Source organism: Tauraco erythrolophus, chromosome 10 (assembly GCF_009769465.1).
Source record: "Tauraco erythrolophus isolate bTauEry1 chromosome 10, bTauEry1.pri, whole genome shotgun sequence".
NCBI classification, from domain to species: Eukaryota; Metazoa; Chordata; class Aves; order Musophagiformes; family Musophagidae; genus Tauraco; species Tauraco erythrolophus.
Genome location: NC_141474.1, coordinates 8701145 through 8719070, shown reverse-complemented (window position 1 = coordinate 8719070; position 17926 = coordinate 8701145). Strand labels below are relative to the sequence as shown.

General features: G+C 42.5%; 1 protein-coding gene across 1 annotated transcript in view; it reads left to right on the top strand.

Moving 5' to 3' along the window:
• Window positions 1–17926, top strand: part of ATF6 (activating transcription factor 6) — a 79126-nt gene that overhangs the window by 28949 nt on the left and 32251 nt on the right. The window contains 1 exon segment of the mRNA XM_086617374.1: window positions 3171–3285. Coding sequence (XP_086473500.1) covers window positions 3171–3285 — 115 coding nt within the window.

Genomic DNA, 17926 nt, shown 5'->3' with positions numbered 1-17926 from the left:
GATTGGTAGAACACAATAACATGAAGTTTCCTGATTGCCCCTGTCCTCCCTCCTGCATACCTATGCTGTCTTTTCCTGAGCACAGGAAGAACTGGAGAGAAAAGCTTAGGGAAATGAAAATTCTCTCCTGAATTCTCTGTGACAGTGTTCAAAAGGATATTTGTTTTGAAGTGCCAAAGAGGACAGAGAACAGAATGGAATAAAAACGGGACTTTTTGTTGAGAAGAACACCTGAAATGTTGCCGTTGAAAGTAGGACAGCTGTGGCCCTTCAGTTTGCATTGCAGCTTTAAAAGCAGGATCAGGCTGGGAGAAAATAGCAAACTGCAGGCAAATGTTACGGAAACCAGACTGCCAAATTTTGATGTCTTGACTAATAAGAAAAAAAGAAAAGCTTTTTTAAGTTCTACAGGCAGATGAAGGATGTCTGTTTTAACTGAAGACTGGATGAACAAGCCTCATAGGATAAGGCAGTTTAATATATATGCTTGTGTTACTCTTAAAAAAAAATAAATCTGGATTATTAGAAGCAGTCTGCAACGTCACACAGCTCTATGTGGAATAATCTGGTGTGCTCAGAAGGAAGTGAGTTTTTTTTCAAATGAATGGTGTTTAAATGAACAGGACCAGTGAGTCATGGCAGCTGCATGCTGTGACTGTCCTGGAACTGCTAAGAACATAGAACAGACTTCCAGTTCCTCCCAGAGCCATCAGCTATTAGATGCTCCATGAAATCATAGAATCACAAGATAGTTTAGGTTGTAAAGGACCTCTAGAGATCCAACCTCCTACTCAAAGTTGGTTTAACTTCAGGTTTACTGTGTGTCTCTGTCATAAGAGACTGTCACCATCTCCACTGTAACCCCCGTTAAGAAGCTGAGGGTTGCAATTACAGCCCCCTCAGCCTCCTCTTCTCCAGATTAAACAAGCCCAGTTTCCTCTGTCTCCCCTTGTACAACCTACACTCCAGGCCCTGACTGTAGTGCCAGCCCAGTATACAGTTGCCTCCCAGACACCCTGCAGACTCACATTCAGCTTGCCTGCCAGCCACCCATGTGCTTCTCTGCAGTGCTTGTGCCTCATCATCTATTGGAAAGACAGGAAAGGTGCTCTTCATTCAGTTCTGTCAGTGGTGCTACCCCTGAGGCATTGCCTTTGGAGAACTGTTAATGCACTAGCAGTGTCTCTGCAAATGTGTAAAACCAAAAACTAAACCACTTGTAGGTTTCCTGATACCTACCATAAATGGTTGTAGGTGGCCCTGAAGCTTTTATTAATGATACAAGTGCCTTTTTTGGAGTGTACAGTCAAGGCTTTTAATTTTTAATACCAGTGATTAATTTTTAATGGCTAGGCTTTGCACCACTGTTTTGGATACACAATTTAATATGGTGCTTTTTCTTCTAATATGGTAAGGTATTACTAAAACAACTGGTGGCTTTCCACCTGTTTAGATCTTAAGTGCCTCCCTTCCTTTCGTGGAGCAGTCCATAGTGGGTACCCTTAAATGCCCAAAGGTAGGTATGATGTAATACCGGTGGTCCACTGTCTTTACTTGGAATTTAGGACTAGTATTAGACTCATTCCGTGGGCTCAAGAGAGTTTTGTAAAGGCCCAGTGGTTTCCAAGTGCTTTGGAACAATTTTCTCCCATGGCTGGATTTAGAATTAGAAAAGGCTGGTTTTTAGGTCTAGCTGTATCTTCTGGAGTGTGGGCGAGCAAACGGATCTCTGGGACCTGTTTCAGTTTTCAGGATGTGTTTACTGAGCAATGCGTGGGCCTGATGCCTTTTATCACAGTAAAACTTCGATGCTGAATCTCAGGGGTGGTTTGGTGGGCCTACGTGTTTTTATGAATGAGTAATCAAGCTCAAATTAGCTCCAGTCTTTATTTCCTGTGTGCGAAAGATGTGATCTGATTCCTCACTTGCATAGTTCTGCTAAAGAGGCATATAGGGCAGAGCTGCCTACTCTTGATCCCCCAGGATTTACACCCCCAGTTCTGTTAAAGGGCGACTGGCTTGGCAGCTGCAGTCATTCGATTGCAACAGGACTGTACTAGCAGTAAGAGAGGAGATAATGATGGTCTACTATTGCTGCTGCTGAAGAAAATCACTTGGTGATAGATTTGTGCCTTGTTTTGGGTGCATAGTTACGTATCTTTTAGAAACATACCAAAAAATCCAAGTCATGCACCATAGTTTAAAATCTGGGTCAGCAGAAGACAGCTTGGGAGGGATAGTCTGATCAGTGTTTTTGCCACAAATCCTGCAAACAGACAGTATGCTATTAAAGGGGGAAAGAATTGAAATCACTGGTTGAAGGGCCAGCTAATGGTTTGTGTAAGTACAGCCTTCCAATTTGATTAAATGTGTTATTTTTGAATGGGATTGGGGAAGTGTACGATAGCAATACGTGCTGGGAATTTCTCGCTTTTCCAAGATAAACAATGGATAAGTACCATGGTTGTATGACTTGCCAGTGTCTTTACTTAGTTTAGACAGAGTGTCTTTTCCTCATGTCTGATATGTGTAAGACGAGAATTGTGAAAAAGATAACCCAGAATTATATTAATATCTTTTATTTTTGCTCTACTGTCTAAATTGAAAATCGAAAGGAAATCTGACTTGACCAAAGAGACACCAAAAAAAAGGAAAAAAGTGAGTGAGAGAGAAGATGAGGTTGTCACTTGACAGTAAATGAAAAGCTCTGTTTATGCTTAACTTTACACTTCTTTCAATTTGAGTGGTTTGGATCCTTAGCAGTAAAAAAAAAAAAAAAAAAAAAAAAGATTTTTTTTATTTCAGAATGACATTTCAATCTTAAATTTGCTAAAATCTATTTTCAGAAGTCATCACATTTTTTCAGACACTGTAGGTTGATTTGAAACATATTTTTTTCTCTGTTGAGCTAGCAAGCAGGTTTTTGCCAGCCTCAAAAGCATGAATCAAATCAAGCCTGGAAAAGTTTCCTGCAGCAAGACCTTTAAAGCACCTTGAACTTTCAGAAAAGACCCAGTAGTTTCACTGTTGTCACCTGTGTTTAATGTTCCTTGTGCTCCCCTCAATGGATGAAGAGCAGGTCTTTTTGCAAAGCAGGTCTTTAAAGTCATTGTCTCACCGAAGTTAACTTTCTTGTCTAAAATAATTACCTTCCCCTTTTTTTATTTCAGCAGGAACTCGGGGAATGAGCTGCAAGTGTATTATGCCTCTCCAAGGAGCTATCAAGACTTCTTTGAAGCCATTCGAAGAAGGGAAGATACATTCTATGTGGTGTCATTTCGCAGAGTAAGTGTAGTGGTTGTTCAGTACTGGCCTTTTATGTGTAAGACCGTTTATAACACTGAGTGTCTTTCCTTGCAATACAAAAGATGACCTAGTCAAGGTTGAAGCTAAATCTGTTTCTTCCTAAGTGATGCTTCTGTATATTCTGTACATTAAAATTGCCAGATCATGGCCTTTGCGAAATACGCCCATTACAGGAAAGCAGAGAGAACTTTGCAGAAAACATTGTAGTGCCAGGGCAAGACAGCACAAAATTGCTTGAACCCTCTGGTTAAACACTTACACATGGTAGCAGTCCAATAATCAGAATAGTTAACTGAGTATTTATTTAATAGGTGTAAAACTTCTGTGCATCTGGGTATAGGAATAAATGTACCCTGTGCACAAATCACTTCTGCTAGTGTAACATACTGTTGCTTCTCTCTTCCCCTGGAACACTGTCATTTGCAGTTTTATGCATCGCATAATGCAGCTGTACAGGACTGCGTGCAGTGACGTGATTTTTCTGCTGGTTTGTGACTCATAAGTCAAGACAGATTAGCAATTCTGCTCTCTATGCTGGGATACAGCATAGGCTTGTGCTACAGCTTTGTCAGGCACATCCTCACATCTGCAGTGCAGTTAGTGACAGTAAAAGCTGTTTTAAAATGGAATTCCAGGTGTTTGATAGCATTTTCTGTACTGCAAGCCAGAGTGGTGTTGAAGCCAGGACAGCTGCAGTAGTGAGAAGCTGCTTGGGTTCTGGTGATGGAAATGATCAAGGCAACAGTGGTTGAAACACCAACTGGAATTTGGGAGAGTTTGTTCCCTGTTTTTTGCAGAGGTCTTGATGAGTCCTTAGACACATCTATAATGCATATTTTGCCCTGGCCTGAACCCAGGGTCTTGGCTTGCTAAGCCTCTTGTCTTGCCATTTTGTAGTTGTGATACTAGATTAGAATTGTTACGTGCATGCTTGCGCCCAGCCATGGTTTTCCTAGGACTGTGCAACTCCATTTGTTTCCTCATCATAGGAGTGTCCTGAGAGGGGTCCCAAGGTGGTGGGGGACCAGTAGTTGCTACTACATCAGCTCATCCAGCTACAACCTGTTCTGTGTAAGAGCATACAGATAACCATAACTAGTTTTAGCAGTTTCTGTGTTATCATAATCTACCAATTTGTAGACACCATATGTACATAGGTAACACATCCCTGTTCAACCTGATATATGGTAACTTTCTTAATTTGTGAGATACATGTCTTTAGAAAAGGTTCAGGCAAAATAAAAAGAGCAGTGCTCTTGTTAGGATTAGAGTTTTATGCTGAGTAGAAATATGAGGTTAGTTTCCAGTCTTGAGATTACTGGGTTGTGTCACAAGGCTGGAATTTTGTTATTAAACGCTTGGAATGTTCTGCTATTCTTTCAGCTAACAACACAAATATAGTCGGCACCAGGCTCCATGTATCCTGAGGATGAGTGGAAGGGAGCAGAGAATTGATTATAAAAGTTTTTTTCTGGAAACTCTGAACAAAAGCAAAATAGTGTTTAGTTCTTCACTTGTGGCCGTTGCTCTAGTTCACCTGAATTCATATACTGGTACGTAGGTTCTGTTTACAATGTATGCCCCATGGAGTTAATGACTTGGAAGTTGTCAGCTCTCATTTCAACTTGCAGAGCTGTCCTTGGAAACAGACTGTGTCTTGTGCCATGGAATCCCTACTGCTTGGCTCTGCTCTGTTGCAAGGAGAGGTGTGGGGACTTTTTAAAACCATCTATGAAGTTTATTTGGTAGGAAAGCGGTTGGTATTTCTGTTTTATGAATGAAACATCCCAAATCGAAGGCAGTTTTATGCATTACCTCGTTTATTATTTCAGCAGGGCAAACCTGATCCAGTGACAAGCTCTGCCCTGAGGCACTTTTAAATGACTTGCTTGGATTCTTTTATGAGTGCAGAAGAAAGGACTCCTGCACAGCCGGAGGGGTGCCATCAGCAGGGCCCCAGCCAGGGAGGTGCCCTTTCACCTTTTCCTGGGGACTGCTGACTTCATTTTCTTTGGGCCACAATTCCCTTTTCACTGATGATTAGGAGCTGAGAGAGAGGACTGATTTCCTCTGCAGTGCTACGGGACAGTTCACTGGTGTTGCTCGCTCTCTTGTCCAAGTTAGAAGGCAGGGCCTGGAGATGATAGGTTTTGTTCTTCTCTCTGGCTCTTTGCCGTGCAGGCACTCCCAAGCACTTAATAAACTGTTAACAGCCATATACAAAAGAACAGGAATCATCCAGTTAAGAGTCCCAGGGAGTGGATGGTTCTGGTATTGGTGATGGTCCTGCTTGAGTGGGGGGTAGAATTATGGATCTCCAAAGATCCCTCCCACCTAATGTCTCTGGGATCGTCTTTCCACATGCTTTCTGTTTTGTGTGTTTTCTGCATGTTCTCACACTACAGGAGTTGTGCCCCGAGTTCCTTGGATTTTCTAGGAGATGGCATTTGCTAGGGCTGCCCATGCCTCTCATAGTAGGACTTAGCCAGGGCTTCTGAAGGTGCAAGGTAGGGGAGCAAAGCTCAAATGTGCTGTATTGTCTTCTGGTGAGGCTTGGTACCTGTAATACTGAATTTCTCATGATCTCTTCAACTTTATCTTCTTTCCTTGCCATGGAAGGCTTGCATATCTGCATATCTACAGTTGGAGTTTGATTATTTTTTTTCTTTTTTAAGGAGGAGAGAGGAAAATAAAGTAGCATTTGGATCAACTGAGTCCATACAAGAAGCTGGGCTTTCACTCTGGGAGTCTAGAGAAATTAATTTTCTGCTATTGCCAGGGGAATCTGTAGTGTCATTTTTAAACAACAAGAAATGTAACTGACAGTGAGTAAAGAATTCTTGAACTAAGGCAGTGTTGTCTCCCAGCTCTGCCAGGCTTCGGCAGCCAACATCTCTCGTAGGCAGGACTCATCACCGTTTATTTCTTGAGACGTTAACTTGTTAATTTTATTTTTTGCTGCTTAACTTTTAGGGTGCCATTTTTTTCAGCATTCATTTAGCCTTGCAGAAGCTAACATCTGGCAATGTAGGCATTCCCCATAGTATACATTCACACCTGGGCGCTCTGCTGACCCCAAGTGCTCCAGCACTCAGAAGCTGTGTCTTTGCAGCCTGCCTCTAAGTTGGGCTGGTTTGGGTTGGTTTTGCGAGCACATTCAGAGCTGAGAGGTCTGTGCGACAGGTCCCGAGAACAAGTTGCCATGCTTCTGCGAAAAGGGTACAGCAGCCTGAGCTCTGCTGAAGCACGTTGGAGTCTCCAGTTGGCGTTGAATCTTCCTTCTGCTTTTCCCAGGTCTGAGAGGCAGAGCTGAGAGTCTGTTGCTCTGCCAACATCTTTGATTTCTGCCCTTTAACATCTGTGATACCAAGTCTGCTTGGTCTGTTCTAAAACCCCAGTGGAGCACAGCTGCAAAATTCAAGTTAGTTGCTATAACGTGCCCTGTTGGCAGGGAGATAGACACCGACGGCCGCGGCAGTTCTCCTGTAAGCCTGGCGCTGAAACAGTTCTTCCTCAGAGCTCACATCTGATTTGACATGGAATATTCAGACCTTGAGAGTGTTTCTAGAATTACTTGAATAGCTAGCTTAATTTGAAAGGTAATTAAGTAAATTGTTGGAGAAAACAAATCCATTCCAATTTACTTTGGCCTGTAAATGCCACTCCAGATCATGCCACTCTTGTGTGGTTAAGATCAGAGTCGCCGCAACTTGCAGTGATTAAGCAATAGATTTCCTCATCCTGGAAGATTCTGTCAGTGACCCTTTGATGACATCTCTGTAGGCTTGTTAAGGACAGTGCCATTTGTTTTTTAGGATAATACTGTAATTACTGTTCTGAAGGAAAGCATGGTTTAAAGTTTGATTTGCTCGGGAAATTTAGAAGGCCACTAGCATTTCCTCGCTACTTTCTCTATTTGTTTCAAAGCACAAACGTTTCCTGATATCCAAATTTACCCATTACATTTAATGCAGTGCGAATACAATGTTTTACAGTATATTGCAGTAAAAAATAGATGTTAAAAGGTGATTCTGGTTGTTACTTGTTAGAGCAAGAGTGATGCTGACCCTATGGAAATCAATGGCAAAGCCTTTACCAACTTCAACAGGACCAGAATTTCACATTGTAAATTTCTGCGTCAGTGCCATGGCACTTAAACCATAGAGCTTCAGGGAAACTTACTAGTATGGCTGTGAATTTCTCGTCCTACGAGCCAACATCCGCAATGAGCGTTTAAGGATTTCCCAAGTTCTGCAAACAAATTTTCACCAAAGTGATTACACCAAATTTAAACATTTGTTCTCTCTTGGTGTGAACACTCAATGTGCTAGGAGTACAAGTGTCTGTGTTGCATTCGCCTTTGTTGATAATAAGCCTGCGCTGTGTTGATTGTATTTGGGCGATATATTACTTTCAGGCAGCAGAAGATGATAGTGCCTGACATTGACATTCTTGTGTAGCACTAGTTAGCTGTGCTGCACACACAGTTCTGGCAATAGTTTGAATTTATTCAGAGAGCGTGAGTGAGGCAGGTTCCAAGTCACTGCACTCTTGATGCCATCTGCATCCTGCAGTCAAAACTGCATTAAAAGAAGTCAGCTTCAGATGATGTTCCATAGCCAGAAATTCAGTCCTAACGTATATTTTTCTCCTATTTTGTTACACTTGACAGCAAGTGGTTTTTACTGAACATGAAGTTTACTGCTGTTGACTTTGTTTGTGGATTTCCGTGGGCTGGGATGTATAATTTGGTCTTCCATTCAGATAAAATGCGATGATTAGACTCACATAATCCTGCTGCTCCTAAAGACACAGTAGCTAATTTAAAGTTTGAGTCCTGTGGGTTTGCAACTACTGCAAGTTAACATGCAGATTTTTTGAAAGATTTTACAAACTCTCCTTTCACCTCAGGGAACCTGACCTTAGCTATAGAGGGGGAAAAAATGACTTTATCCCAGGATTTTAAGATCTTGTCCTATATTATATACAGATGCTGAGAATAATATGTGCTGAAAGAACTGAGGCTCAAGGCATAGTATCCATGATAAAATTGCTTGTCCTTTTCAAAGCAGAGGTCACCTTTAGCCCGTCTTCTCTGTGCGGCCAACCTTTGCCTCCCTGGGAAAATTTGAGAAAGCAAACAGTATGTGTGATTGTGCTTTGGCATGCCCTGAAGCTCAGCCAACCAGCCTCTGTCAAATTATGGCTGCATTTGACTTTCAAATTTGAAAATCCATTATGAAAACCTCCTGTTTCCATCTAAGTGTCGCTAGTGAAAATGAAGTCTGGCCTACTGCATTCTTTGTTTCAAATTCCATCTTTTCTGGCTAAACTGTGGATTCTCTCTGTGTCAGAGACAATTTTCTCCTCCCAAAGCCCTGGTGTCCCTATGAAAACAGTGAGGCAAGCTTTCTTTTTGGTCTTTCTGGAGCTGTCATCTTTCTTGGTGTGGAATATTTCTGGTAGATGGGAATCAGGGAGAGATGACTATCAAAAGGCCTGGGAGGAGGTGGGAAGATGGGTTCTCTCTGGTCTTCTGGATACTCAACTGGGGAAGATGTTGCTTTTGATAGCATCTTAGAGCTGTTCTTGCTTAGTCTAAAAACCTCCAGAGAGAAATTTCATAATCTAAAGTGAAGTCTAAAAACATATGTTGGTTTATAGAGCACAAATGGCCTTACCTTAAAAATACATGCGTATGAGAACAACACAGCTCCAAATTTAAGTAGTAGGAAGCTCAAAGAAGGTTTTTTTAGGTTTGCCGCTGAAGGCCAGTAGTTCTTTAAAAAGCATTTCTGTCAACACCTCATAGTATTTTCCAGCAAAGCCTCCGATTGCTTCATTGTTTCTCACTTACTCTGCAACGCCTAGAAGTTTTGTTCCTGTGTGCGAACATACTTTCAAGAGTAAACAAGCAGAGGGCTCTGTGTGTGCTCCAGAGGGGCAGCGTCCAGGCAAGCAGGCTGAGCGAAGAAGAGAAAGAGCCAGGCAATGAGGCACCTTGGATGTGTATGAGTGGAAGCCAAAGAGGAGCAGCCAGCAAGTACCAGCTGCAGCGTAGCCTCTTCCGGGCAGCAGCTGTTTGGCTCAGCCAGATGCAAACAGTGGTTAGGAGGGACCAGGACAAGAATGCAAAACGCGTTTCTCAGCAGGGAGGTAGTGCCTGTTGCATCAAATTGGGTTTTGTTTCCTTTGGAAGTGTCTGTTCCGTTCCTAGCTCTCCAAGACATTTTGGAAGCAAAGTCTTAATCACTCTGATGTTTATGTCCTTGGATCCCTTTGAACCCCGCTGTCCTTTGAATAAAATTGAGAATGAATGTGGTGTTGAGGACAGATATATAAGCAGAGACAGAAAAGTCACTTGAATTCATGTCTGGCATGGAGCAAAAGATACTCTTGAGTTTTGTGTGTATAGTCGTGATTCGTTTGTCTTCGGTATGGTTGCTGGAACTTCATGAATCATATTAATGCCGTCACTGAATTTCTTTCAGCCTTATATGTCCCAGGCCTAACTAATACTTTGTTATTTTTAAACTCGTATTTGGAAGGACAACACACGCTGTAGATAATTATAGTGAAAATAAAACATACTGCAAAAAATTTCGCCAAAACCCAAACTGGTTGCAGACAGACGTGACCAGTAATAGTATACGTATATTTAAAACATGCTGCATGCTTGACAGACAGAGTTGTGGGCAAGAAATAGAGGAAGATTGTTGGGTTTGGAAAGCCTCTGTAAAAGACCCACTGCTTCTGAAATTGGTGTGGACATAGGCTAAAGAAGTATAATTGAGAAGTGTGGGGAGAAGATGTGATTGTAAAGTAGGAGTTATCTCAGTAAAGGAAGTGACAGCAGTATCTCACTTATTAAGAAGAGAGAACAGACAATCACTGACAACAAAGTGAGCAGGAACACAAGTTTATCCACAAACAGGTAATGTGCGTTCAAGTAGGGCAGGCAGTGGAAATGCAGCTCTGAAGCAGTTCCTTTCCTTCAGGAAATAACCCAAGTTTAATAATGCATTAATAATACTTTAATAATGCCAGATAATAATGCTTTTTCTTTAGTGATAGCATGGTATTCATTGAATAAAATTTGGCTCAGATTTTTCTGAACAGTTCCCCGAAGGGAATGATGGGCTCTTGCTTATGAGCTGTAGCAGTGTTTAATTATGGAATTGATGCTGACCAAGCCCTTTATGTATAAAGACATAAATGATACCTTCAACCCTGGAGCTGCAGCAGCAGTAAGGCATTGACTTGTGTTTGGTAGGAATGAACTTCTGCACAGAAAAATGACCTTCATTCTATTTCATTTGCCTCGAATGACAGTGTATGCAGAGAGCACTTCGAAATACCCAGGCTTGTTTTCTTAGTTGGACTTCACACTTTCACAGCTTCAGACTACTGATTATTTTCTGTTCGTTTTCCGTTTTTGTATCTGATAGCTCTAGACAGAGTCTTTATAAAAGTAAAATATGCACAACTGAGGTGTTCTTCATTTCATTAAGTCGTGTTTGTGTGCACAATACAAATCCTACCTTTTAGCAAATGTTAATCAATATAGTATTTGATTTGAGAGCATTATTAAAATCTTAGGCACACTTCTAGAGTTAACTCTGGTCAGATGAAGTTATTTGCTTCCAATTTGAGTTAATCTTTTTGCCAGATTTTTAGCTGGACAGCATACAAAGCTTATTTTATGAAGTAAGAGCCCAGGTGCTGTTGTGAGTGTGTACAGATTATCATCACCTCCACTGGACCAAACAGAGCACTTATGGCTTCCAGGTTTTATTTTTAAATCACTTACACTCCTAGGACAAGAAGTGTAATAAAATTAACTGTACATTTTATCTTTAAACTGGCTTTGAAACTTTTAACTGTCTTTAAAAGTCTTTGAGGGTGGAACATAAAACTTGTTTTCTACTTCTGGGACTCATGGTTGCTTGTGGCCTATCTACTGGTATGGCTGATGGAAAGACAAGAGTAGTAACTGAAGAAATTCACTTGCTTCTCATAAAAGGCTAAGAAATGTTAGGAGACTCTTTTATACCTAGATTTCCTCTCTATGAATCCTAGAAAGCAGCTGGGCCTTTTCCCCAAAACGCAGTCTTTTTTCTTCACTGTGTTTTATCATAGCATCAGGATGGGTCCATGGCACAAGTGTATGCTCTATGGCTAAATGCTCTTTTAGAGAGACTTGTATAGATGTGTTCTACCTGTGTCTAGTGCTTAATTCTTTTAAAATATGCTTCCATACCAGCTCCCAGTAGGGTGGACTTTTGTTTCTCATAGTTAAAGCAGAGAGATGGGTCTGAGAAGGAGATTGTTTTGCTTTATACCTGGTATGGCTTGCCCCTGACCATGTGGTTGTATAAACTCCGTTTTTGCCAACATAGTTGATGGAAACTGTCCAGCCTTGGGTCAGTGATTCAGAATTTGGAATATCTTGGGCTAAGCTGAGAGATTTTTTTCGTGCTGGAAACCACTGTTCAGGAAATCATAGAATCATAGAATGGTTAGAGTTGGAAGGGACCTCAAAGATCATCTAGTTCCAACCCCCTGCCATGGGCAGGGAAACCCTTCACTACACCAGGTTGCCCAAAGCCTCATCCAATCATCTTTATGTTCCGATTGCAAACACTAAAATGTCCCTGTGAAGAAATAATTCTGGCAGTATAAAATATGTCTCATCAAGTGCAGGTAAAGCTGTGCAGCAGGGACATGTGAACAACTCGAACAGCATGTGCGCCACGAGAGTCCTTGGTAGAAACGGCCTGTCTGTGAAATCCCATGGGCCACTGCCCATGAAGTTTGGTTAGCAAAGCTCCACTAAGCATTGCATTGCAAAGTGATCGTTATTGATCCTTGGTTTTGTGACTATCCAAAATAAGGTTTGAAGTGTCATCTATCTCAGAGAGAAGTGATATCCAATATGAGGAAGACAGTCTAAGCACAGCTTAGAGAGCTCACTCTGTGCAAGGAAGGTACACAGGCCGCCTTCTCTTGATCTAAGTCCAGCCAAACTCCTGTGTATTAAACAGTACTCTCCTCTGAGACCCTAGAAGTGAACATTCCCAAGCTGTTCCTCATTGCTGGTTCCTTCCCTGAAGCCTTGGCCAGTGTGGAGGTTCCTGGGTTGAGTCACTTGTTAGCATCTGGGAGGCCCTTGTTCAGTCTCCTTTCCAGGAAACCATTGTGGAGCTCTCCTCCTTTCTAGGAACAGTCCTGAGCACTTGGACCTGGAGTTTTTCATCAGGATCAGGAACTTCGTAGGTAACCCCTGGGCAGATGTTTACTGGAAAACAAGGTTGAAAAGGTACCGTTTCACTGTCCAGGTAGTTGGGGGCCAGTATCTCCAGGCTGGTATCTCTTTGGCATCAGGGAAATACACTGTGGATTCCTCTTTGCCTTTGCAAAACCATCTGTTTGGTATTTGCTTACCAGCTGCAAGCTGTAACTCTGCAACAGGCAACTGAAGGTGCCACATACGATCTAGGCAATAAGCTTCCCAACTTCTCAAGCTCAGTTTCTGAAGCGCCAACATAGAGAAATGTGTACAAAAATGAAATGTGACATAAACATGCTGTCGTTTGGAGAAAAAGGACAGATGCAGCAGTTTTCTCGGTGTAAAACTTTGACAAAAGCAGTTAATCGTGACTCTAGGAGAATAAGAAAAGTGTAAAGAACTACATTTACACAAGCAGAAAGGAACTCTTTAGGTTCAGGCTAAACACAGAGGTGATAACACTCCTTTTCTAGCATTTGTAGTAAGCCAGCTGGGTAAACTGTTGCGATGTCGTGACAGGATATTTGTGTTTCTGTGTAGAGTGGTTAGGGTCGGTTTGGTATGGCAGTCCAGGACGACAGTGTTACCCACAGCGCGTGGCTTGTCAAAAGGATGTAACAAGTGTGTGTAAAATGTGTGTATGCACTTCAGGCTCATTATCTTGCACACATGTGTCTGTAAACAGGAGAGTATGGCTGCAGACCTTGTCAGGGAGAACAGCCTGATGTCCCCTATGTTCTCGAATAATTAGCATTTAATTCCCTACAGCACTTCTGTCTCCCTCTGCCCTCTCAGCAGTTATAACTATCACCGACCGTTATCCTCATGTGGATTTGGACCTCTTCACGTGGATCAAAACTGACAGCCCTTATGACTTGTAAAGTCTCTCCAAATCTCTATAGTTGATTTAAGAATTTACCTGTTTGCTTTAAAAGTCACTTCCAGTAACTTAATTCTCATAGGAAACAGATGCCTAAGAACAAGACTGGTCTGGATTAAAAGAGGAAAAATAAATCTAGTTCGGCTATGGCACCTTTTGTCCAGTTCTGTTACAGATCACCTTTATCTGCTTGCAGTGCTTTTTCTGTTTGAAAACATCCTGACAAAGCCTTGATGCAGCCGCTTTGGCTTGTATGAAGTTACAGTATTGAATCCGACCCATCAAATGGTGTGTTGCTTGTGCTCCTTCTCTGCATTTCCCTCCCAGTAACGGCATGTGCAGTTATCGGACTGTGTGCGCTTTTGGTATGCTTATAAACAGATTCCTGTGTGATCAGAGGGAGAGAGGGAAATGATCTGCAGCTCAGGGACTGCCTGGAGTTCACGTTGCCTTTGTGCAGGTCAGGGGTAGCTCTGCAGAGCCAGGAGAGGTTCAGAGGGCAAGGAGGAATGGGAATGGAAATGAAAGGGAGTGCATCCACCAGGATGAAGTAGCCTCAGGCTCTTGCTCTTCTGTATACCCTCACGTTGACAGCCTGATTAGGTGTTCTCATTGATCAGCTGGGATAATAGAGAGAGTAGAGACTACACGTTAAATTGGTTAGTGATGAGCTGAGTGGCCTTTCAGCTGTGTTGGAGGAGAGGATTAGGAGTTGGTGCTCAGTACCACTCTGACATTTTGCAGAAATTGTGGAGTTCAAGATGTTTGATCTTTTTGTGTAGAATTAAAACTACTGCAGTAGTAAGAAGAAGAGAGGAGAGTTCATACGGAAGCAGGTTCAGATGGTTATAAAAGTGCCCATGCAATTGATGCTATCCACGTAGTGAGATCAGTTATTTCACCGTAGTATTCGTAGCCTCAGTGCTAAGAGTACACTGATGGACTTACTTGTCTAAAAACCTTCATGCGTCATTCTTCACATCTTTATTCTATGATTAGAATTCCACTAGAGCCTTTCTTTGACCTGAACGTCCCATGTATTTTGAAATAGTTAGAAAAGCTGGAAACTCCAGTGGCTTGGTGACATGTTGTCACTGGGCCATTTCATTTTAAAACCCACATTTATGAAACACGGCTTCTGCGGTTCTCTGATATGGTTGCATCATACTTGCAGGATATAGGCGAAAATGTTGAAATTAGCTTGAGACTTCTTGTTTCACAAGCAATGTGCACATAATTAGATGCTTGAAGGCAAAAGCATTTATTGTAGTTCTAGATGTTTAAGTTAGTGGCACCTGCCAATTAAGATGTGCACGGATAAAGACAGCGAACTGCACCCATTCATTGGTGTCACTGGCACCATCTCCCTGTACACCAGTTTCTAAATAATCCTAATGAAAAGGGGTTTGTAAAAATCCACTCACCAGTCTTGCACAGTATTGCCGTTTTGTTTTTCATTTGCTGACAGTCACGCTCAAACTATGAATGTTCACAAAATCATAGGAGTGTTTGCGGAGGGACCTCTGCAGCTCTCTAGTCCAAAGGGGGACTGTTGTCAGCACTAGATCAAATCAGCTGTGGCTTGGTCTAGCCGAGGCTTGGGACCTTCCAAGGATAGAGAGACCCTCCCCACCTCTGTGGGACCCGTTGCAGGTCTGCACTGCCTGGCAAGGGAAGAATCTGAGTGTCCCAAACCACCGCCTGTGGCCGTGGCGCCTTGGCGTGTCATTCCACACTACGGAGTTTGGCTGCGTTGGCTCTGGAACTCCCTTCACCTAGTTGTAGGTTGCTCCTAGATTGGCCCCCTTGTCTCCTCTTCAGCAGGCTGAACCAGCCCAGCTCCCTTCATCTACCTTCACAGACCATGTGCCCTGCGCCCTGACCATCTTGATAGCCTCTGCTGGCCCCTCTCCAGTTTCCCCATACCCATCTTTGCCTGGGAGAAGAGAAGGGGACCCAAAACTTTACGTGGTATTCCAGCTGTGCTCTCACCAATGCTGAACAGAAGATGACAAAACTTTCCTCAATGCCCTGGCCACACTCCCAAATTTGCCTTAGGTTTGCTTGATTTGCAGTGTTCCACTAATACTTCTGTTTTTCTTCCTTAACTTTTTTCCATCTGGGTTTTTGTTCTGAAATCATTTCACAGACTGCTGTTGCTGCTTTACAGCCTACCAGGCACACTGCAAGGCTCCTTCTCTACTTAATGGAGGCAGAAAAGATCCACTCAATTTTTCCCACCTATCCCAAACACCTACCATTGCATGGACTGAATTTCCTTCCGGAGGTGCCTCATTCCTTCTGTAGAATTTAAAGGAAGCCTAGACAACTCTGTCAGATGGCTAAGCTGGAAAAAATTAATCTCACCCTAAGTGGGGAGATGAAAGGGTTCTATTTGCTCGAGCCATTATGTTTTAATGTGGTTGAGAGTTGGCAAGTACTGATAGAAGAAAACATATTGCTCTCCAGGAAGAGAGACAGGCCCAGCCTCGAAGCTATAGCCTGATGTGTCTTTTGAGTAGCGTGCAAGCAAGCATCTCTACGTTTTTATCTCCCGAAGCTGACCTTTCACTCTCTTTAATCTAATCTGGTGTCTGTGATCTTGCTAATTCAATTGCTGTGGCAGACAGGCAGTCACTCCCATGCACAGTCACGAGATAGACAAGGAGGGTGATGTTCTGCACCGGTTTACACCCATGTTTGTCCTTTATCAGTCAGGCTTCAGACCAGGATCCAGGTAAACTATTGTTGTCACAAGAGAAAGCTTTTTTTAAGGAAACTGCTGTTTTGGTGTGAAAAGTGCATAGTGCTTTGCCTCCATCACAGTGCTGTAAGTTTCGATGGCTTGTGTGAGTTCCCACAGCACTGTAGTAAAAAAATATAAAATGCTGTGCTCTCACACTGTTCAAAATTGGATAATTTCTTCTCTTCCCTAGCTACATGAGCAGATTCCAGAATTTTTTTAGGGTAAAGACCAGTGAGCCAATTGAACAGCTTACCACTACCAGAAAGGAGAGTTCCTGTTGTCAGTGTTTCCTTGGTTGTGCGTGCTCTTGTCAGATCTGTCCTGAGCCGTTTTATCGTGTTGGCAGAAAAACAGCCTGAAGAGTTCAGAGGGCTCACAGGAGAGTCTGACAGTTGCCAGGGGTTGACAGGGAAGGTGCGAGGGCTGAGGAGGGAGAAGGAACCCTCCTGTTTCTGGTGGCCATGGGGGTCAGATTGCCTCAGTCACGGTAGGATATGCCCGGCCATTCTGAAGTGCACTTTTATGGGGTAGGCTGGAGGCGATTTAAGGAAGAATCGTCAACATCAGGCACCCAGATCCTTTTGCCACCCAGTGTCGCAGTAACTTATTTATGCCTTTTAAGACCATCCATCAGGTGTTTTCTTGTTTTGGTTTGAGGTTTTCCTTTTTGGGAAAAATGTTAATGTTTATAGACGTTTTTCCCCTTATAAAATGAAGTCTTTCTAGAACTGATTTCGTCTTCCTCAGCAACACTAGAAATTCAAACAGAGCAGGCATTTGGCAATAAAACTAGACTCAGAATTGAGATTTAGAAGTGAAACTTAGCTACAAATGTGAAGAGAAAGGAAGCTCATCAGGCTGGGATAAATGTGAGTTATGCAAACCAACAGGCAAAAAAAATGAAAGGAAACTTCATCTCCATACTCCCTTGTTTTAACTGAGATTATTAGTAACAGAGGTGACAACTTTAACGTTATTATATTCAATATCTCTTTAATTAGAAGAAACTATGAATAGTTGATGAATCTTTAGCCATGCAGATGTCCTGGGATCTGCAGAATGAGAAACATCTTTCCAACAAGTATCTGTAATGCAATGCACATTGCACAGATTAGAACACTGCCCTCAAATTTGGATTCAGCCCACTGCATCTTGATATTAAAACCTCGTTGTCTCTGAAACGACATTTTGGGAAAAACAAAAAGCAACTTGGATTTGGAGCACCAACCTTGGCCTGAGTGTGCCAGACCACCGTCCAGCCATCGGCGGCCTAGGAACTTTGCCCGTCCCTGCTGCCAAAACGTACAGAGACCCGCCCAAGTCTGAGCTGAAGTCATTGCAGAGCTCTGGGTAATTCCAGGGGATTCGGGCAAAAATGCGGTCTCGCTGCTGACTGAGAACAGCGTTTGTTCCCGTGTTATCTGGTTGTGTTTCTTTCTGTATCTGTCACGTTGCTTTATTCTTGTGGGTTTGACAGTGGCATTTGCCTTGTGGCAAATTGTGTTTATAAAAAGGCATGCTTTTATTCAACTTTGGCAGAAGCCACTTTCTGTAGTGAAATCAGAGGAGGGAAAATGATAGATCAGTAGAGAAGGAAAAGCATTCATTTCTTTAGGTTCCTTAGCAAGATCCTACTAAAGCCACTTTACCCAACAGGTACTAAGAATGCAAACAAGACCTAAATTTTTAAAACCAGGTCAAAGGC